The sequence below is a fragment of the Phyllopteryx taeniolatus genome, chromosome 12 (genome assembly GCF_024500385.1).
Source record: "Phyllopteryx taeniolatus isolate TA_2022b chromosome 12, UOR_Ptae_1.2, whole genome shotgun sequence".
Classification (NCBI taxonomy): Eukaryota; Metazoa; Chordata; class Actinopteri; order Syngnathiformes; family Syngnathidae; genus Phyllopteryx; species Phyllopteryx taeniolatus.
In genome coordinates, this window is record NC_084513.1 from 11,474,905 (window position 1) to 11,495,234 (window position 20,330).

The 20,330-nt window shown below is 39.3% G+C and overlaps 3 protein-coding genes across 4 annotated transcripts in view; 1 reads left to right on the plus strand and 2 right to left on the minus strand.

The window, feature by feature from the left end:
* LOC133486653 (activin receptor type-1-like) overlaps window positions 1-6,426 on the minus strand; it is a 50,383-nt gene extending 43,957 nt beyond the window's left edge. Inside the window, exon 1 of the mRNA XM_061792127.1 lies at window positions 6,029-6,426. The gene's annotated coding sequence lies outside the window, so the exon portion shown is untranslated. The remainder of the gene's footprint in view (window positions 1-6,028) is intronic.
* Window positions 6,427-10,566: 4,140 nt separating this feature from the next.
* Window positions 10,567-16,593, plus strand: LOC133487001 (uridine phosphorylase 2-like). Its single transcript, XM_061792930.1, has 7 exons — window positions 10,567-10,781; window positions 12,188-12,302; window positions 12,375-12,533; window positions 14,173-14,287; window positions 14,366-14,575; window positions 14,649-14,795; window positions 15,190-16,593. The coding sequence occupies exons 1-7, from the start codon at window positions 10,729-10,731 to the stop codon at window positions 15,330-15,332; spliced, it is 942 nt and encodes a 313-aa protein (XP_061648914.1). The 5' UTR covers window positions 10,567-10,728; the 3' UTR covers window positions 15,333-16,593.
* A 1,388-nt stretch (window positions 16,594-17,981) lies between these two features.
* Window positions 17,982-20,330, minus strand: part of LOC133487247 (coiled-coil domain-containing protein 148-like) — a 37,900-nt gene continuing 35,551 nt past the window's right edge. For both annotated transcript variants that reach the window (XM_061793568.1, XM_061793567.1), the window contains exons 14-15: window positions 20,126-20,260; window positions 17,982-18,279 (exon numbers count right to left, since the gene is read on the minus strand). In XM_061793568.1, the coding sequence (XP_061649552.1) occupies window positions 18,136-18,279; window positions 20,126-20,260 (279 nt within the window). In that variant the 3' untranslated portion in view covers window positions 17,982-18,135. The remainder of the gene's footprint in view (window positions 18,280-20,125; window positions 20,261-20,330) is intronic.

The window sequence follows — 20,330 nt, forward strand, 5'->3', positions numbered from 1 at the left end:
ATATACACTAAATGAACAAGTCATTTAAATAGACACTTTGCACCATCTTGTGATCGGTTACATTTTTTTTCTTTTTTTTTTTTCCTGTGATCGGCCCTAAAAATCCTGATTGTGTAAAGCCTAAAAATAATTACCATCATAGGTCTGAACCCAAACTCTGCTTTTAACATGGTATGCTCACATAGCCACGAATCCCATAATCATTTGCAGTATAATGTAGATGTAAATGCTATGAACCAAATAACATAGCTGATGCCATCATGTTAAGACTTCTTGAGACAACAAATGAATAAATCAACACTGGTTGCAGTAAATTTGCACCCCATTTAGACGCTGTTGCTTCAAGACACAATGAATCAACAATCAATTCTACACTAAATGAACCTTTCAAAATAGGTTATCCACAAAACAACCTCTCCTCTATTGTCTGGGTACCTGTCGGACTAGTCAGAATCCCGGCCCGGCCTGTCAGACGTCCTGCTATCAGACTACCATCAGCCACGCTCAATGATGCAAGCCGCCGAACACACCAAGCCGAGACAACAACCAGCAGACGAAGTTGCTGTCTGAAGATCGACAAACCAAAATAGTCACAGGCTGCTCTGCATGGGCGGATCAGCAGGAGGAATGATGATGGTGGTGCAGATCTTTTTTTCCAAAACAAAATGCTGAGTTAATTGCTAACAATGGCAAAATTTTTAGGGAGCCCGCAGCAGGGGGAGGCCGCAGGCCGATATACCACTCGCACATCTGGGGTTTTTTGATTGCATTTACTGTATCTTTGAGGATGTGCACAGTTGCATACGAATTGTAACTATGACTGTTTCAGATTCTATTTAGATGAATATTAAAAAAGACTGAGTATTAGGATCCCAGGCTAATGAGCCTTTTGGAAGTCAATGTTTTATTTCGCTAATCTCAGGGCAACCATTTTTCTACTTGTAAATAGTATCACGGGAAGCAGCAAAACCACAACACATTGAACTCATCAGGCCGAATAAGACTAACAAATACCAGCGATGAAGGAGAACAATGATCTGATGTATTTATTCCTTTTGTGTTCGTAAGGAGACATTATTCTAGAGGAGAAAAAGGACAGGGAGAAGAGACTCTGGTGTATAATATGGCGTCATCCAGAGCTTAGACACTGCAACAGGGTTAAGTGTGATTGGGTACAAACATATCAATAATCAGGTCTAATTATCAGGTAGTCAAAGATCATCCTGTCGTTGTTTCTGTCGGCATGAGACTATTACTGTTGTTGGTAAGACGGTTGTTGTACCCATTGTTCTCTCATTACTGCTCCAGCTGCTCAAGCCCTCTATCCAGTTTTCTCCATCTACCCTTTGTCTCTCTATTGTCTGTCCATTTCATACCAACGGGCTGAGGCAGATGGTCACGCCACAGATATTTACCATCAGCTCAGTAAACTTGGACGTCCCACTGACTAGATATAGTGTCGTAAAAAGTATTGGCCCTCTTCTAAAATTCTTATATTATTAAATAGTTTATCCACTTTAATGTTTAAGCTCAAACAAATGTAAATAGACATATAACCCAATTGAACTTAAAATGCTGTTTTCAAATGATGATTTATTTTATTAAGGAAAGAAAAACTCATTCATTAGTTACCAGGTCCTATGTGAAAAAGTAATCACCTCCCTTGTTAAATAATGAAATAATTGTGGCTTAATTTTCACTGAGCACACCCAAGCCTGATAACCTCCAGACCTGTTCAATCAAGAAACCACTTAAAAAGAAACTGTCCCGAGAAAATCAAATCGCACAAAATATCTAAAAAAGCTGCAACAAAATGACTTGATCCAAAGACATTCCAGAAAAGTCAAGCAATAAAGTAATTGACATCTTATCAGTCTGGAAAGGGTTATAAAAGCCATTTCTAAAGCTTTAGGATTCCAGCGAACCATTTCTCACAGAGAAAACATGGAACAGTGTTGCACCTTCCCTGGAGTGGCCGGCCTACAAAGATTACCCCAAGAGAACAGCAATGGCTCATCCAGGAGGCCACAAAAGAACTCAGTACATCTTCTAAAAGAACTGCAGGCTCCCTTTTGCCTCAGTTAAGGTCAGTGTTCATGACACACCAATAAGTAAGAGACTGGGCAAAAATGGCATTCATGGCAGAGTTTAAAGGCGAAAACCACTGCTGACTAAAAATAACATAACTTAATAATACTATACTACTATAATAATAGTAATACTTTTGCCAAAACCAAAACAAAAACATCTGAATGGTTCCCTACACTTTTGGGAGAATATTATACGGACTGACAAGATGAACGTTGAGCTTCTTGGAAGCTGTGTGTCTCGTTACATCTGGCGTAAATGTCGCACAGCATTTCAGAGAAAGAACATCATACCAACAGTTAAACATGGTGGTGGAAGTGTGATGGTCTTGGGCTGCTTTTCTCCTTCAGGACCTGGGCAAATTGTTGTGATGGATGGAACCATTAATTCTGCTCTTTAACAGAAAATCCTGAAGGAGAATGTTCAGCCATCAGTTTATGACCTCAAGCTGAAGCACACTTGGGTTCTGCAGCAGGATAACGATCCAAAACACACCCCTAAGTCAACTTCTGAATGGCTTAAAACAACCAAATTAAGATTTTGGAGTGGCCTAATCAAAGTCCCGACTTGAATCCGATTGAAATGCAGTGACATGAACTTAAAAAGGCTGATCATGCTCGAAAACCCTCCATTTTTGCTGAACTGAAACAATTCTGCAATGAAGAGTGGGCCACAGAGATGTGAAAGACTCATTGCCAGTTACAGAAAATGTTTGATTTCAGTTGTTGCTGCTGAGGGTGGCCTAACCAGTTATTAAGTTTAGGGAGCCATTACTTTTTCACCCAAGGACAGTAACTTTGAATAGTTTTTTTTTTTCCCTTAATAAATGAAATCATGTTAAAACAGCATTGTAAGTTCACTTGGGTTATATTCATCTGATATTATATTTGTTTTATGGTCTTAAACATTAAAGTGGTGAAACTGCAAAAATATAAGCATTTGAGAAGGGGGACAATATTTTTTTCATGTCACTGTATATTACAAATTGCCAGAGGAAAACTAACAAGCGCTACTAGAGCCGTGCCAAGTGGAAAAAGGGTCCAAGATTCAAGCCAAGCCTACTGATTATATTTTGTCCCTTAAGTATAGCTTCACCTGGCAATATTGCGCTTGAGTGTCTCATCCATGTTGTTTGGCAAAGGTTTAAACCACTACATCAGTTGTGTAATCAAGTACGAACACAATCAAGTAATCCCCAGACATACGTACTTGATTAATGTGTGTTTGTGTCTGGTGTGGGAAGATGGGGGCGTTGTGCCTAGGGGAGGAGGGGGCGACACAATGATGCTAGCAGTCACCTGGAACACTTGGGTGTGAGACGTTCACACATCTTTTAATCAGTGCAATTATCTGGGAACGGTCGCAGCTAGAATCAACGCCTCCCTAATGAAGTCATCATCAGCGGGTCTACAATCCAGGGTTCCCTGAACATTTTCAGCTAAATTTTCAGATCTATTATTAGCTCCATTTTCAGATCCATATTCGGAATCCGGTTCCTTCCCAGTCAGTGACAGTGTGAATGTGAGTGTGAATGGTTTTCTGTTTCTTTATGTGCCATGTCATTGACCGGCGACCAGTCCAGGGTGTTGTTGTGCAAAGTTAGCTGGGATAGGCTCCAGTTCTTCACAACCTTAAAAAGGGTAATCAGTATAGAAAATGGAAGTATGAGTATATAATTAGTAGTGTGGAGTCCGTTTTGCACATCCTATGATACAAAACATCGCTCCTTCACCTATAAAGTGTGAAGTTCGTTAGCACTTCTTTTTACTGGAAAAGTAGAAATTTGTGGGAATTTTTATTTTATTAATTATTAGGATAACATTGGTTATGCTTATCGTTTATTGGCTGGTGTCCAGTCCACAGTGTATCCTGCCTGTTGCTCAAAGTCAGCTGGGAGAGACTACAGCTGAACCGTGACCCTAATGAGGACAAGCTCTCTATAAAAATGGATGGATGGACATAACTGCAACTGATAATGTACGTAAACTAATGATAAAAATAATTCAAAAACATTTTTGGTTTAAATTTGGGAATTTAAGTTAGTTGTAGTCCACATCCCAAATTCTAGTTTCCAGATCTATATTAAAGATCTGGTAAGATTCCTCACAAAATGGATCCAAACATACTAAACAATATCAACTTTTGACATCAAAGCAACATATAGTGTACATGAAATAATGGATGACATAAGATGACATTTGCAACCCGTTTTAGGCCCAATTTTGGAACAAAAATACATAATCCATATTTTGTGCCCCACAAACAAACTTGATAATATCCATATTCAAAACCTGGTTCCTCGCAAAACGGACTGGGGCTGCAACTAACGATAATATTAATGTGACTTTTCTTTTAATTATTGCTGAATCGGATAAAAACATTTCTAAGTTCCATCCATTTATTCAAAACAGAACATAATTTCAAATTGACAGTGTAGAAAACGCACTATTTTTTTTACTATGATTCAGTTCTTGGTTTGGTCCATAACATATCAGGCATGTTTGTTTTTCTCAATGTCTTTATGTCTAAAAAGTAGTCTCTGTCAATTGACTGTCTGTTGTCATACTAAAGCGGCTCCAATTACCGGAGACAAATTCCTTGTGTGTTTTTTGGACATACTTGGCAAATAAAGATTATTCTGATTCTGAAAATGGGCAAAAATGTTAATTGCTTTCCAAAGTAAAAGAAGATGTTTGCAAATGTCTTAGTTTGATAAAACCCAAAGATAATCAGTCTGCTTTCATAAAGGACTTCAGAAATCTGAGAATATTTACTGTTGAGAGGCTGAAATTTTCTGGATTTGGACAATTTTATATTAAACTAAGTCTCTAAACGATTCTTCGATTATCAAAATAGTTGTCAATTAATTTGATGATCGATTAGTTAAATCAGTTAATTGTGGTACCTATAATTGTATTGTTAAAGTTCTCAAGCCATTTTCAAAACTTAACATGGGTAATTATTAAAAAATAACAGACCTACATGGGCACCGATCTTTAGGATCAATTTGTGAGAAAAAAAAAAAAAAAAGACTTAATCTGGACATAGTCTTCCATCCAACAGCGGCAATATAAACTTTTGCAGATAAATACTCAAGATCTGGTCCCTTGCAAAATAGATCCAAACATACAAAAACATAGCATGTTTTGACATGTTCCAAGTCCAGTTTCGATTCATCTGTTCTGGTCCATGCTGCAAAAATACACCATATTAATTCAAATAGACCTTTCCAGCTCTGGATGCGAACTCTGGTTCCTTGCAAAATAGATACATCATTTTATGACGTTGCCAGTTTGGGAACCCCTGTTCAAAAATGCATCGACTCTGGTCTGTGCTGCAAAAAAAAATAAATCTATCAATTCATCTTTCGTCCATACAGGCTGCAAATTGTAGTGTAAACCCATTCACCCCCACCACCACCTCATCTTCCACCCCTGCAGGACTGTGAGATTGTGATGTTAAAAAAAAATAAAACATTTTAAAAAAAAAGTGCCCAGCGTGGGATGTTGACACACTCACACACACGATCACGCAAGAACTACCCTCCCAAAAAGAACTGTTTGCATGACAATGCACATGCGAGTCGCAACTTGTTCCCAACTTTAAAAAGCTGCATTATGAAATTAGAACTCTGGGAATGAAGCAGACTTGTTTGGTGTTTGCAAGTTATTTGGCTCGAGGCATTTATCTAAAAATATCTGAAAAAAAATAATAACAACATGCCGAGTCGTGTTAGTGTATACGTGACAAGGTTCGTGTTTTTACAGGCTTTATTAAATACAAGAAAGGCACAATTCTGGAAGCTCCCTTCCTAGCAAACTTCCCACCCTCACATACAAACGTACACAGCAACAAAAAAAAAAAAAAAAAAAAAAAAAAAAGGAAAAAAAGAGAAAAAAAACTACATTGACGCGACAGCAGACGCCATTACGACACTTACCTCGTTGGAGTTTCGTTTCAAAGTGCTTCAAAAGAGGGTGCTCGAAAGGAGCGAGTCGTCCATCTCCCGGAGCCGTTCAGCGACAATAGCCAGTCTGTTCACCGAAGTCCGAGACGCTGCGGCGGCTACGCGGCGCCAACATTTCCCCCCACCACCACAACCACGCACTCAGTCAGTCACTCACTCACTTAGCTTCGGCTTCGTCAAATTCACTTTTCACCTAGCCTCTCTGGTTCAGAATAGACAAACTACGGACTTCATTTTTTTTTTTTTATATTGTTTTTTAGCCTCTTACGTTACAGCCGTCTGGACTTCTCCTTCTCAAGTCAGTCTTACTCAGTCAACGAAGGCGGAGGAGGAGGAGGAAGACAGGACGGGGGACACGCTTGTAAGCAGAATTGACTCAGGCAGGAAGTTTGCTAAAAACTCATTTTCCCACAATGCGGAGCGACAAGGAGCACGGGGGGCTTCCGGCGAACACTTTCAAGATAAAACTAAGTCGTTTCCGGGGCGAACAGTTTCGAAATAAAATCAAGTTAGGAAATGATACACGACACTACACTTGTACACTAATGTTATGTAAAAAATAAAAGAAAACAAACGACTGGCACTTTTTAAATAAACTTTTTTAAAACGAACTGAGCTGAACGAAACAAAACAACTACTCTAAAATAAACCAAAGTAAAATTAAACAACGAAACCAACATTCTGTATAACAGTAACAGTGCAGTAATTAAAACGAATGTAAACCAAAACGACTAAACTTAAAATGACAAATCTAGAACAAATTCAAGGAAAAATAAAATGACTAAATCAAAAGAAAGAAACAAAAGAGTAAAGCTTAATGTTTAAAACGCTAATTAAACCGAGGATATTAAATAATTGTGAAAGGGTTAATAAAGATAAATAGGTTAAAAATAATTTAGGTGGATTTCGTTGAAAATTTAAATGTGAAATCAAATGTAAAAGCTTTCCTCTATAAAGGGGCAGAAAATATAAGTTTATTCTTCTCTCTGCTCCTTTTTTATCATTATTTTGTTTTCATGTAAACGTACGCTTTTTTTCTTTAATGTAAATGTAATTTAAAAAACTAAAATTCACGATAAACTAAAACAAAGTAATAACTGAACTAAAACAAACAATGCAAACTAAATTACAACAATAAACTAAAATAACTAAACTATATAAAAAATTTACTAAAATAATTTCTAACTAAAATAATCAAACTCATAAAAATTTTAATCTAAAACAACTAAACTTAAATAACTCAACCACAATAAGCTAAAAAAAACTAAAACAACTAAACAAAATATAACAATAAACTTAAATAAAATAACTAGATTCAAATACATGAATAAAATCAACAAAAATATAACTCAACGAAAATGAATCTGAAATAACTAAAGTTAACTAAAACAAACTAAAATAACCAAGCATCAATAAAAGTAACTAAAATGGAAAACAACAATAATAATACATCTAACCTAAATACAAAAACTAAACTACCCAACACTATACGCAGCTAAAAAAAATAATAATAAAATAAACCAATAAAATGGAGTCATTACAAAGGTTGTCTTTTTTGGTGAAAGAGTGGGCAGCATGGTCCAGCTTTCCCTGGGTGGAGTTTGCATGTCCTCCCCGTTCGTGCTTGCGCGTTATTTTTTTAATTTTATTTAGTTTTCCAGGTACTGCAGCTTTCTCAGGTTTCTTATGGATGTTAAATGTGATTGTGGTTTGTTGGACTATACAGTTTAAATGGATGTGCATTGTTAAGTTGTCCATCGAGGTCGTCTAAGCACAGTAGGAGAGAAATAGTGACACACAGAATGTAAACAGAAGTGCAAAAGTCTGTGAGGGTGTATGCTCACTAGAGGGCACTGTTGTATTTAATCGGATTCAGATGGCCTGCTACTCTCTCTCTCTCTCTCTCTCGCTCGCTCTCTCTCTCTCTCTACTGTACATACACTCACACACGCTCACACACAGACAAACACACCATTACTTAGATGAATGCCTGTATTTTATTATTAGTGGTCTACAACAAATATTAAAACGTCATGACAAACAAAACAAATCGATCAAAACATATATAGTGCTGGTTAAAACATTATTGGTCTTCCATCCCCCAAAAATGAGAGAACAATTGTATTTTACCTTTTTAATTCATTGTTCTTTTTTAATTTACTATAATGTATTTTTAATATTATTACTGTCTTAAAAATATTCAAACATTGTGACAAACACAAAATGTATTAAACATATAAAGTGCAAAAATTAAATGAGTTAACTCAAATTAAAAGTTAAATATATATATATATATATATATATATATATATATATATATATATATATATATATATATATATATATTCATCATGTATTTTCCTTTTTTTACTTATTAGTATTCATTTAAAAGAGCTGTTTTAAATTTGATAGGTTTTCAAAAGCTATATATTTTAATAAAATTAAAACATGCGCATTGCTTTGCTTTGTATTATTGATGCACTTTGATCAGGGGGAAAAAAGTGTAGTGCACTGTAAACGTCACTTTCTGTGTTCTTCTTACATGTCTATACAGTACTTTATATCCCAATGGGCTTTAAATTTAATATTGTAGTGCTAGAAAATGTGGATGCACACAGATGAGATGACTCAAGTCGAAGGTAGAGTTCAAGCCGCTTGTTTGCTTTGCCTCACAGCTGGTTTTTGCCGTGTACCCTTTGGTGTATGTCACTGAGCGGTCGAAACTCCAGAATAAACCCACAACCAAAGCACAATTGACACAAGACTGTACAGGCAAGGGCAAAAGAGCACATACGTCCATGGTTTGGCCGTCATAATATGCGATGAAAAAAAAAAGTCCCAAAGTCCCAAAATAAAATGTACACAAAAGATGACCACGTTTGAGAGGTGAAATCATCATCAACCTATTTCTAGAGTACCTATGCCTTGCTTTGAGCACACAAAAAGAAATGTAATTAAAGTATGTGAATCTGTTGTAGTTCTCGGGATTTCTACATAAATTGGTCAAAATGTTCAGTTTTTTTTATTGGACACCCAATATAAACATTCACAGTCCAGGTTGGAGAAAATATGTGAACCCCTATGCTAATGATTTGAACAAGACCAAATCAGTCAGGTGTCGATCCCATGTGACAAGAATGGAGGTGTTGGTTAAAGGTAAATCTGCCCTGCCCTTTAAAAACACACACCAGTTTTGGTTTTACTTTTCTCAAGAATCATTGCCTGATCTGAACCATGCCTCGCACAAATTAGCTCTCAGAAGACCTACAATTAAGAATTGTTGCTTACATGAAGGGTCACGAAAGTATCTCTAAAAACCTTGCTGTTCATCAGTCCATGCCGTGAGAAAACAGATTATCTTCAAATGGAGAAAATCTAGCAATGTTGCTACTCTAGCTAGGAGTGAAGTAAAGGTGAGCAAAAGGCAGCAACAATAGTCAACATTTCATGCAGCAAAAAAACAAAAACAAAAAACTATCAACAATTTCTCTTTACTGAGCCGTTGAGGAGGAAATAAACAAATCAACTGGGGACTCATCCCGTTATCAAAGTGCATCACTGCGCATAGCTTTAGACACACCAAAAAAAAAATCAGGAAAACAAACACTGTGAAAAACAGTTTAACGCTGTATCGCCATAATTCAGTACAGTAATCCCTCTCTGTGCATCACAGTTTTTTTTTTTTTTTAAATAGATCAGTGTAGTGGAGTAACACATTTGCACATACCTTCATTGGCTAAATGATTTTACTGTAGCAGCAATGATTCACATAAGGTCAACTGGCCTCTTGTTCTTAGCAGAAAAAGAAAGCTTACACAGTAACCTCAACTCATACATTTAGTAAGTTGTCAAAATTGCTAGAGGATTCAAAGAACAAGGCCACTGCTTAAAACGAAAGCCACAGTCAGGGTTTTTTATTAAATAAATTCACAAATAGCAACCTTAGCCCGACAAAAAGCTAATGCACATGCATAAAAATATCGACAGGAACAAATCCAAGTAAAGAGCAACAATCAGCTTGGTTTTCTACAACTACAGTACCGTCGTTAAAAAACATCTCCACAATTCTGGGTTCCCATAATGCTTTTAGCTGACTATATTGCCAGGACCGTCAGTGTGAGGAACAGGGCTAATGCTTGAGGCAGAAAATCATCTTTTCACACCATATCTGTCTTTAAGGCCATATTGCCCAGTCATAACTCAAACACACAGTAAGAACATGACGTGAACAACGTATGCAATGGAAAGGTTTCATTTATTGAAAGTGATCGCAATGTTCTCTGAGTGACAATAATATGTATTTGCTCTGGTTGCATGTGTGCAGGTTGACATAATGCAGCCTGTCTTTGTGTTGACAAGCCAGGGTCAACGGTTATCTGAGTGTTCCCAGGAAAAGCAGAATGTCATAACACATTCGTTATTCCCTCCCTTTTTCCGAGGGCACATCCACACACACGAGACTAATCGTTTCCCAGTTGATTGACCCCGACACAGTAGGTCTTCTGATTTTGTTGTGAGCGAGTGAATTCTACTCCTCTCTTGCCCAGCCAATCAGCAGAGAGGTGACAGGTCACCATTATATCAGCTCTCGACCTGGAGACAAAAACTCAGTTGAGACAGTAGCAGCAGCAGCAGCAATATTTTGAAAAGTTTGACTTGATTTTCTTGTACTCATGGCACCCATTCTCCTGAACTGCATGGGGAACGACCAGAGTGAATTCATCAAGTAAGTTGTTTTTTTCTTTTCAGTTTGCAAGCTAAATTTAGCAAAAATACAATAGAACAATTGAATACATTTCTATTCCATATGTTTTGAGCCTTTTAACAACAAGTTTCAAAAGGGCTGTCTTCAAATTCCCTTTTTTCATTGTAATTACTATTCCTTTGGCTTTTCCATACTCAAAAACTCAACAAATGCTGTAGCTGCTTCATCTTGGCGAACATTTAATAAGGGTTGCAACTGATTACCCCCAAATTGGCATTTGGGCGCAAGCTCAAAAATAAGCTTTTTTGAAAATTCAGCCCCCATAGATAGTTTCCCTTAGTAACACGAATTTGGTAGACATGTCTATTATGAGTAGACTCACAAAAAAATCTCAAAAAGCCGTGCTTGAAAAGACACAGGAAGTCTGCTATTTTGGTTTGAAGCTTTTTTATTTGACAATTAAGCCCCCATACGTATATAGTTTCCCTTAGCAACATGAAATTTGGTAGCCACGCGTATCATAAGTGAACCCACAGAAAAGCTTCAAGAAGCCGTGGTTGAAAAGACACTGGATGTCTGCTATTTTGGTTTGAATCAGCCATTTTAGGGTCATTTTGGGAGACATGTCTATTTGGCTTTTTTATTTGAAAATTCAGCCTCCATATTTAGTCTCCCCAATTGCCATGGCATTTGGTATGCTTGTCTATCATTAGTAGACCCACAAATTCTAAAGAAGGCATGCTCAAAATGAGACTGGACTGAGGCTGGCATGCTCAAAATGAGACTGGAGAGAGATTTCTGCGTTTTTGGTTTGAAGTGGCCATTTTCAGGGGCCCTTTAAAATCTCCTACAGAGAATGAAGAGATTTTGTTGTCACTGCGTGTAGGTTGAGCTCGGCCCGAACTTTGATGATTCGCCATAAAATGCAATGAAAATCCTTCTCTGTAGAGATTCATGGGCAACCCCAATTGGCAGAATGTACAACCCCAATTCCAATGAAGTTGGGACATTGTGTTAAACATAAATAAAAACAGACTACAATGATTTGCAAATCATGTTCAACCTATATTTAATTGAATACACTACAAAGACAAGATATTTAATGTTCAAACTGATAAACGTTATTGTTTTTAGCAAATAATCATTAACTTAGAATTGTATGGCTGCAACACATTCCAAAAAAGACTGGAGAAAGTTGAGGAATGCTCATCAAACACCTGTTTGGAACATCCCACAGGTGAACAGGCTAATTGGGAACAGGTGGGTGCCATGATTGGTTGAACATGATTTGCAAATAATTGTATTCTGTTTTTATTTATGTTTAACACCACGTCCAAATTTAATTGGAATTGAGGTTGTAATAATTGTGATCCTGATGCAAAGTTAATTCACTTCAATGAACTAATTTGTTGTATTCTCTGCTTTAGACAACAGGTTCAAGTGAAAAATCCCTACTTGGACACCATGGAGGAGGATATTCTCTACCACTTCAGCTTGAGTACCAAGTCTCACAACCTACCAGAGATGTTTGGCGACATTAAGGTAATACATTCAAGAAGAAACCCCTGATTCCAGATGTTTGAGACAGTTGTGTGATGATATTCTCTCTCTCAGTTTGTGTGCGTTGGCGGCAGCGCCAATCGTATGAAGGCCTTCGCCCAGTTCATCCACCAGGAGCTGAAACTGCCTGGAAACCCAGCGGAAGTCCAGGATATTTGCGAGGGAACCGACCGCTACTGCATGTGTAAAGTTGGACCAGTGCTGTCTATAAGTGTAAGTATTCTTCTTTAGAGAACAGGGCTTATTCAAAGTGTGAGGATCATTGCACTGCGATTGGCTGGCAAGTGCCAACTATTTAAGGGTGTAGCCCACTTCTTGCCTAAAGTTGGGTTCCATCTCACTCGCCACCACAATGAGGACAAGCGCTACAGAAAATGGATGGAGAAAAAAAGCAAACAAACAGTCCCTCCATCCATCCATTGTCTTCCGCTTATCCGAGGTCGGATGGTGGGGGCAGCAGCCTCAGCAGGGAAGCCCAGACTTCCCTCTCCCCAGCCACTTACTCTGGCTCTTCTGAGGGGATCCCGAGGCGTGCCAAGCCGAGAGACGTAGTCTCTCCAGTGTATCCTGGGTAGTCCCCGGGGTCTCCTCCTGGTGGGACGTGCCCGGAACACCTCACCAGGGAGGTGTCCAGGAGGCATCCTAAAATGATGCCCGAGCCACCTCATCTGGCTCCTCTCAATGCGGAGGAGCACCGGCTCTAGTCTAAGCTCCTGCCGGATGACCGAGCTTCTCACCTTATCTCTCACGGAGAGCCTGGACACCCTGCGGAGGAAACTCATTTCGGCCGCTTGTATCTGGGATTTTGTTCTTTCGGTCACTACCCACAGCTCGTGACCATAGGTGAGGGTAGGAACGTAGATCGACCGGTAAATTGAGAGCTTCGCCTTTCGGCTTAGCTCCTTCTTCACCACAACAGACCAATGCAAAGTCCGCATCACTGCAGACGCTGCACCGATCCGCCTGTCGATCTCCCGTTCCATTCTCCCCTTACTCGTGAACAAGACCCCAAGATATTTGAACTCCTCCACTTGGGGAAGGATCTCATCCCCGACCTGGAGAGGGCACTCCACCCTTTTCCGACTAAGGACCATGGTCTCAGATTTAGAGGTGCTGATTCTCATCCCAGCCGCTTCAAATCAATGATAAAGAACACAGAAGACAACATTTTGGGCCCAGAAAATGGTTGGAATAGGGACCGAGCAATGCTCCAGACCGTGAAAATCAGCAGGTAATCGATGACCCCCTTAAAAGAGTTTACAATTGTCTATAGATGACACAAGATGGCAGAAAAGCACTTTTTTCTTATAGACGGCAATGAAGCTCCTCCCCTCACTTCGACAGAGTTCCTTGGCATCAAAATGCCGCCAAAGCAATGGTTCTAATATTAGACCTGGCTTTAGGCTGAGCAGAAAAACAGCAAGTAGGAGACAATTCAAACACAACCTGCTGGCTGCTCTAAGAAGTGTCTGACTATTTTCCTTTGGAAAGGTTATATATGCACACATGAACATGCAGTTATCATCTAACTCCCTCATCCAACTGACACAGCACCAACCACAAACATCTTTTGCTTTGTCACACTGTAAACTGATAATACAATATCAGACAGAGAGCAGGAGGAAGACCGACGGCTTCCTTATCCTTGCAATAAAATACAAATTTCCATGAGGTTGAAATTACATAGATGACTGTTTATCAGGGCAAAGGCATATATTTTTCTAACCGTTCCCCTTAAAACAAACACAAAAAATAATAATCACCATATTCGTGAATGCCGAACCACGAATATGCGGGGTTTCACTGTACATAGCATGCATCGGCACTATAACAGCAAGTGTTTTTCTTTTAGCATGGCATGGGTGTGCCGTCCATCTCCATCATGCTGCATGAGCTCATCAAACTGCTCTACCATGCCCACTGCAGGGACGTGATCCTGTTTCGTCTGGGAACATCCGGTGGAGTCGGTAAAGACTTTCCTCTGCACTTTCCAAAAGTCACATTTTAAAAAGTCACTTTGAAGAAGAATATGTTATATTGTCCAGGTCTGGCTCCAGGCACGGTGGTGGTGACGCAAAAGGCAGTGGACCACTCCTTCCGGCCCCAGTTTGAGCAGGTGGTTCTGGGTAAAGTGATCACCCGCAGCACAGAGCTGGACGAAGGTGTTGCCAGCGAGCTTCTGCAGTGCTCCAAAGAGCTGCAAAACCTTCCCACTGTGATTGGAAACACCATGTGCACCCATGATTTTTACGAAGGTACATAGAGGCCGCGTTACCTGCTGTTCAAATGTCCATGATGACAAAGCGGTGAGAATCTTTTGCTTCTCAGGTCAAGGACGACTCGACGGGGCTCTGTGCTCCTTCTCCCATGAAGAAAAAGTGGAGTATCTGAGGAAAGCGTACGAAGCTGGAGTGAGGAACATCGAAATGGAGTCCACCGTGTTTGCAGCCATGTGTCGCGTGTGTGACCTCAAAGGTGAATTTCAGTGCCGTCTTGTTGAATCCACGCTAAAGCTACTTGTTGGAACATATCATCAGGGGCAATTCTAGGATCAGAGTTTTTGGGGTGCTGAGCTCCTTTCCCCAGGCAAGATAAATTTCCCTGTTTTGTACATTTTATTGCACTACTGACGAAAGAGAAGCGCAACATTTTTGGGGGGGAAAGTCTGTGACTAAACCATCTGATAAAAAATGTGATAAAGGTTATTTAAATGGTGGGGGGGATTGGATGGAATGAACGAATTTTGAGGAGACAACAATCTCTCACATTTCAAAGGTGCTGGGATTCACTTTAGGGGTGATTGAAGACCCCCCAAACTAGGCTAGAAACACCTATGGTACTCATCATTTTACATTTTTTATTCTACTAGCGGCCGTCATCTGTGTCACGCTGCTGAACCGCTTCGAGGGTGACCAGATTACGTCCCCTCATGATGTTCTGGTGGAGTACCAGAAGAGACCACAAGCGCTGGTGGCCCACTTCATCAAGAAGCGCCTAGGACATATTGTCTGAAAAGGCATTCCCCTTAAAATCAATGTATATAAATATGACTTATATGTGTGTGTGTATATACTGTACCTAATGTTCATATGTGCTTTCGAGACACTTTGCTTTGATTAAGTTAAACATGACGTAAAATGCATTTAAGTTTGTATTGTGTCACTGAATGTGTGACAGTTTGGTGCTGCTGTTAAGGATTTTACAAAATGTGTTTCTGAGGTTGATTAAGAAAAATGCACATTTGATTATTTGGTTGTACATAGTAAATATATTTTGAATCAATAAATATTTGCGGCACAGTCGACGAGTGGTTAGCACATCTGCGTCACGGTTCTAAGGTTGGCAGTTAGAATCCGGGCTCTGTCCTTCTTGTGTGGAGTTTGCATGCTCTCTCACACTTGCGTGGGTTTTCTGGATGTACTCAGGCGTCCTCCCACATTCCAAAAAAATACTGTATACCATTGGAAACCCTGTTTGTTAACCCTTTTAAATGATAAGCAACTTAAATTTGTGGGATACGCAGTAAAACGGTGTATGTGCATTGCATAAAATGTGGCAAATCTGTTGCGACTCACACTTCTTTTGAACTTCTGGTATGAGATTCTGAGATTTTGCAAATCCATACTTTGGTTACCATATTTAGCTACATGAGAGGGGCAAAATATTAGAAAAAAGGTGTAGTCTGCAGTTCCTACACTACTACAACCACAATACTAAATATACTGTTAAATAAATACATTTTTGACAATATTAATCATAATAGAGCATATCTATGATTAAGAATGTGTTGCATATAGCCTTGTATTGGATCTCAGAGTCAACGGGTGGACCAGAGAAAGCGGCCAATTAGTCTAGGTACAGTTAAGTTTAAAATGATTCACAATTTCAGTTAGTGTATTTTTATGTGGTGAGTGGGTATATTTTACTTGTGAATGACACAAGAAAGTGAAGTGAAGAACTGTAAATGTGTAATTATTATACCAGACTGTTCTTACACTTTTACATCTGTTTAAATTCCTCCTTCCATGTTTTTATAGCACTTAATGTCATCAGGTAGCAGGTGACATATGTCGCTTAAAGGGTTGTAACACCGCAACTATCGATGCTAGTCGTTGGCCTGTCTATGGCGTTTCGCATAGTGTCAGCATTAAGCTGGCTGAAGGCAAATTTGTGTGGTTGTTTTAAAGGCACAACATGTTTGGAATTCTCTTTGATTTGTGTTTAATTTGACAGTAAACTTCAACTGGAGTGGCAATAAACAGCTTGAAGCCTCTTTTTTGAAGAATTGTTCACTATCTGTGAAAGTGTTGCTTGTTGTGAAGTGAGTTGAACTAAGTTCGATGCCACCATACGGTGCTTGTATCTCAAATTTTTGCTGGGAAGTTAAAGCAAGAAAATAGTCAGCATGAAAGCTCGAAAAACTCGTAAATTGGGTCACTCGTATCTCAAGGCACCAGCGTACTGTTTTTGTTTTCACTATAGCCTTTTTCTGTTTATGATTTAAACTATGTAAAGCGTCTGAAAAAATTAAAATGTATTATTATTTATTATTCTTAGTAATAATAATGCATTACACTTTTATAGGCAGTAGAAAAGTAGGCAGTAGTGTGTATTTTTATGTGGTGAGTGGGTATACATGTATTTATTTATTTTCTAGGATCAGAGGTTTTGGGGTGCTGAGCTCCTTTCCCCAGGCGAGATAAATTTCCCCGTTTTGTACATTTTAATGCACTACTGATGAAAGAGAAGCACAACATTTTTTGGGGGAAAGTCTGTGACTAAACCATCTGATAAAAAAATGTGATAAAGTTTATTTAAATGTTGAGCCACAGCAAAAGATGAATGGATTGAATTTCTAAGACAAACATATTGTGACCACATTAAATTATGGGGGAAGACAACTCATTTTGATACAGCAGCACTTCTATATATCGCCAGCATGTAACGGTCTGGTATAATAATTACACATTTACAGTTCTTCACTTCACTTTCTTGTGTCATTCACAAGTAAAATATACCCACTCACCACATAAAAATACACTAACTGAAATTGTGAATCATTTTAAACTTAACTGTACCTACGCCAGTGGGCTGTCATTTTACAATTTCATGCATTATTCATTCATTCCTCATTCACACCCTGGTGGTAGTAAACTACTTGTGTAGTCACAGCTGCCCTGGGGCAGTGTGATAGAAGCGTGGCTGCCATTCTGTGCCTACGGCCCCTAACCACATTCATTCATAGGCAAGGGACACACTGATGACATGTGCTCGGGTGGGGTTACGAACTGGCACCCCTCCAGTTGCAAGGCGTATGCTTACCTTCTGCACCACACTGACCACAAGTTATTGTGTCATTCTCATACGGTTAAATATGAGAATCCCTGCACAAGAACCAATATATTTTTGGGGAATGGTTAGCTAGTGGCTTATGAAAGAATCACTAGCCAAATACAGTTCAGTTGTATTTAACTTTTGAGTTCAATACGTTTGCATTTAATCTTTAAGAACTATTTGATTGTAATAATTGATCTAGTCAAATGTTCTATTTAACTTTTATGTGCAATAGATCTTAAACACATTATTATTTAAGTACAGTTGTTTTATTTCCAATAATGTACTTAAGTCTGTGGTGGTATTTGGAGAGATAAGTATTTTTTAAGGCTGTAGTACTTGGTGTAAAAGGTTTGAGAACCATTGGTGTAAAAGACTGTGTTACCTCAAAAAGGGGAGATTAATCATTCATTAATATCTCTGTCAAAAAACACTTTCTTGTATCAATAGAAGTTAAAAGCTAACCATTCAACTTACTTGCTTAAAACTGGAGCTCAGATTTGGTGTCTCGTCGTGGTGGTTTCGGGGGCTTGATATGGGCCAGGACCTCTTGGGCATACTGGGTGTGGTGCAAGCCAGCATCCCTCAGGGCCTGCTCGACCCGCAATCTGGGATCGGCGACAATCTACACAATAGAAGAGAAGACAACAAGTCAAGTTTCATACTGTGCCTGACATCCCATGGTTTGCAAATAATTTCATGCCTCATGATTAGTCACTCATCTCTCACCGGATGGCATTTTAGGGAGAAGTATTTCCAAGTTAGAAAATCATTAGTCATTGTTGCATAAGAACAACCACAGATGGAACCAGTGGCCTTGAGCTCAAAGCTGTTCATAACAGTCTGTATAAACGGGGGCAAACATTGTTTAAGCTGCCAAACCGCTTGCATAATATCTGCCACTGTGCGGGTCAGTGGTCATTCGCAGATGAAAGATAAAGCAAAACATAAATGGCATTTTTTGGGTTAAAAAAAACAAAATGAAAAAGGAGGAGCCTGAAACTATTTGGAGCTCAGATACAAGTGACAAAGCAGCTGCAGTGGTTGGTTAAAAAGAAAAATTCTTTTCAAAGTGTCCCCTTCGGGGCACTCAGGTGAAACAGCAGCTTGAGAAAAAAAAAAAAAAAAAACACATTTGAAAACCTGACGTCGTTTTAGCCACTGAAGGTAAAATGAAAGTGAAGCTCTCAATTTACCGGTCGATCTAGATTCCTACCCTCACCTATGGTCACGAGCTGTGGGTCGTGACCGAAAGAACAAGATCCCGGATACAAGCGACCGAAATGAATTTCCTCCGCAGGGTGTCCGGGCTCTCCCTTAAAGATAGGGCGAGAAGCTCGGTCATCCGGGAGGGGCTCAGAGTAGAGCCGGTGCTCCTCCGCATTGAGAGGAGCCAGATGAGGTGGTTCAGGCATCTGTTTAGGATGCCTCATGGATGCCTCCCGGGTGAGGTGTTCCGGGCACGTCCCACAGGGAGGAGACCCCGAGGAAGACCCAGGATACGCTGGAGAGACAACGTCTCTCGGCTTGCCCGGGAACGCCTCGGGATCCCCTCGGAAGAGCTGGAGCAAGTGGCTTGGGAGAGGGAAGTCTGGGCTTCCCTGCTGAAGCTGCTGCCCCCGCAACCCGACCTCGGATAAGCGGAATACAATGGATGGATAGATGGAGGTAAAATGGATCTGAAATAGAAAATCTACACACCCCTGTTCAAATGACAGGTTTTTGTGACAAAAGAAAATAAGCCCAAGATAAATAAATTAAAACATTTTTCCACCATTAATGCCACCTATAACCTGCACATCATTTTGAGAGGGGAAGTAAAAATAAACAACTGAGTAAATAAATTTACCAATCACATGCAAACTAATGTGAAATTGGAGACAGCACGCAACTGCCACCATTTAAAGTGCCTCTGATCAACACCAAGTAAAGTTCAGATGTTCAAGTAGGCATTCCCTAGAGTTGTACATTAATGGTGGAAAAATAAAGTTTAGAAATGATTTATCGCTGTCTTATTTTTATATCACAAAAACCTGGTATTTGAACAGTGACGTGTACACCTTTTACAGCCACTGTACTTGAAGCAAGCCACACAAGCACAGGGAGAACTCCACACAGGAGAGGACATTTGAACCCTGCACCTCATAAAGCTGTATTATTCATGCTGCCATCCAGTTGAATATGAGCTGTGCAATTAATTAATTCCAGTAATGCCTCTATAATGCCACCAGGTGACAGTATCACACACCAAACACCTTGCTGTTTTCTTTTCATTATCTGTGGGTCAAGCATCTGTGTAAAGGCAGAATGTAAAAAAACAAAACAAAAACCTGCTTTTTGAAAACAAAATGTATTTTTTTTAAAAATGAAATGATTAACCCTTTTTATACTTGGAAAGAACAGTACCTGTTCTTTGAGGGGAGGCTCACTGTCCCGCACTTTTTTCCAATCTCTACAAACAGAAGTTTCACCTGTGCGTCCGTGTATGTGTGGAGTCCAAACAGAGGCCTCTGGATATCAACTTCTTCGACAGTCAAGTTTCGATTTCGCCAAGACTGAGTGCCTCCCATCATTCTGTCTGAGTCAGACTCTGCCACCACAGCAACCTGAAGTCAACACAATTTACATTTAAAGTGACATAGATGATAAAGCTACTCAAATCTAACACAAAAATTG

Excerpts from the sequence above, each read along its gene's own strand:
- LOC133487001 (XM_061792930.1), top strand. The coding sequence starts at position 10,729 with ATGGCACCCATTCTCCTGAACTGCATGGGGAACGACCAGAGTGAATTC. Across the intron at positions 10,782-12,187 it reads GACCAGAGTGAATTCATCAA|ACAACAGGTTCAAGTGAAAA; the intron begins GTAAGTTGTTTT and ends TCTCTGCTTTAG. Across the intron at positions 14,576-14,648 it reads CACCCATGATTTTTACGAAG|GTCAAGGACGACTCGACGGG; the intron begins GTACATAGAGGC and ends TTTGCTTCTCAG.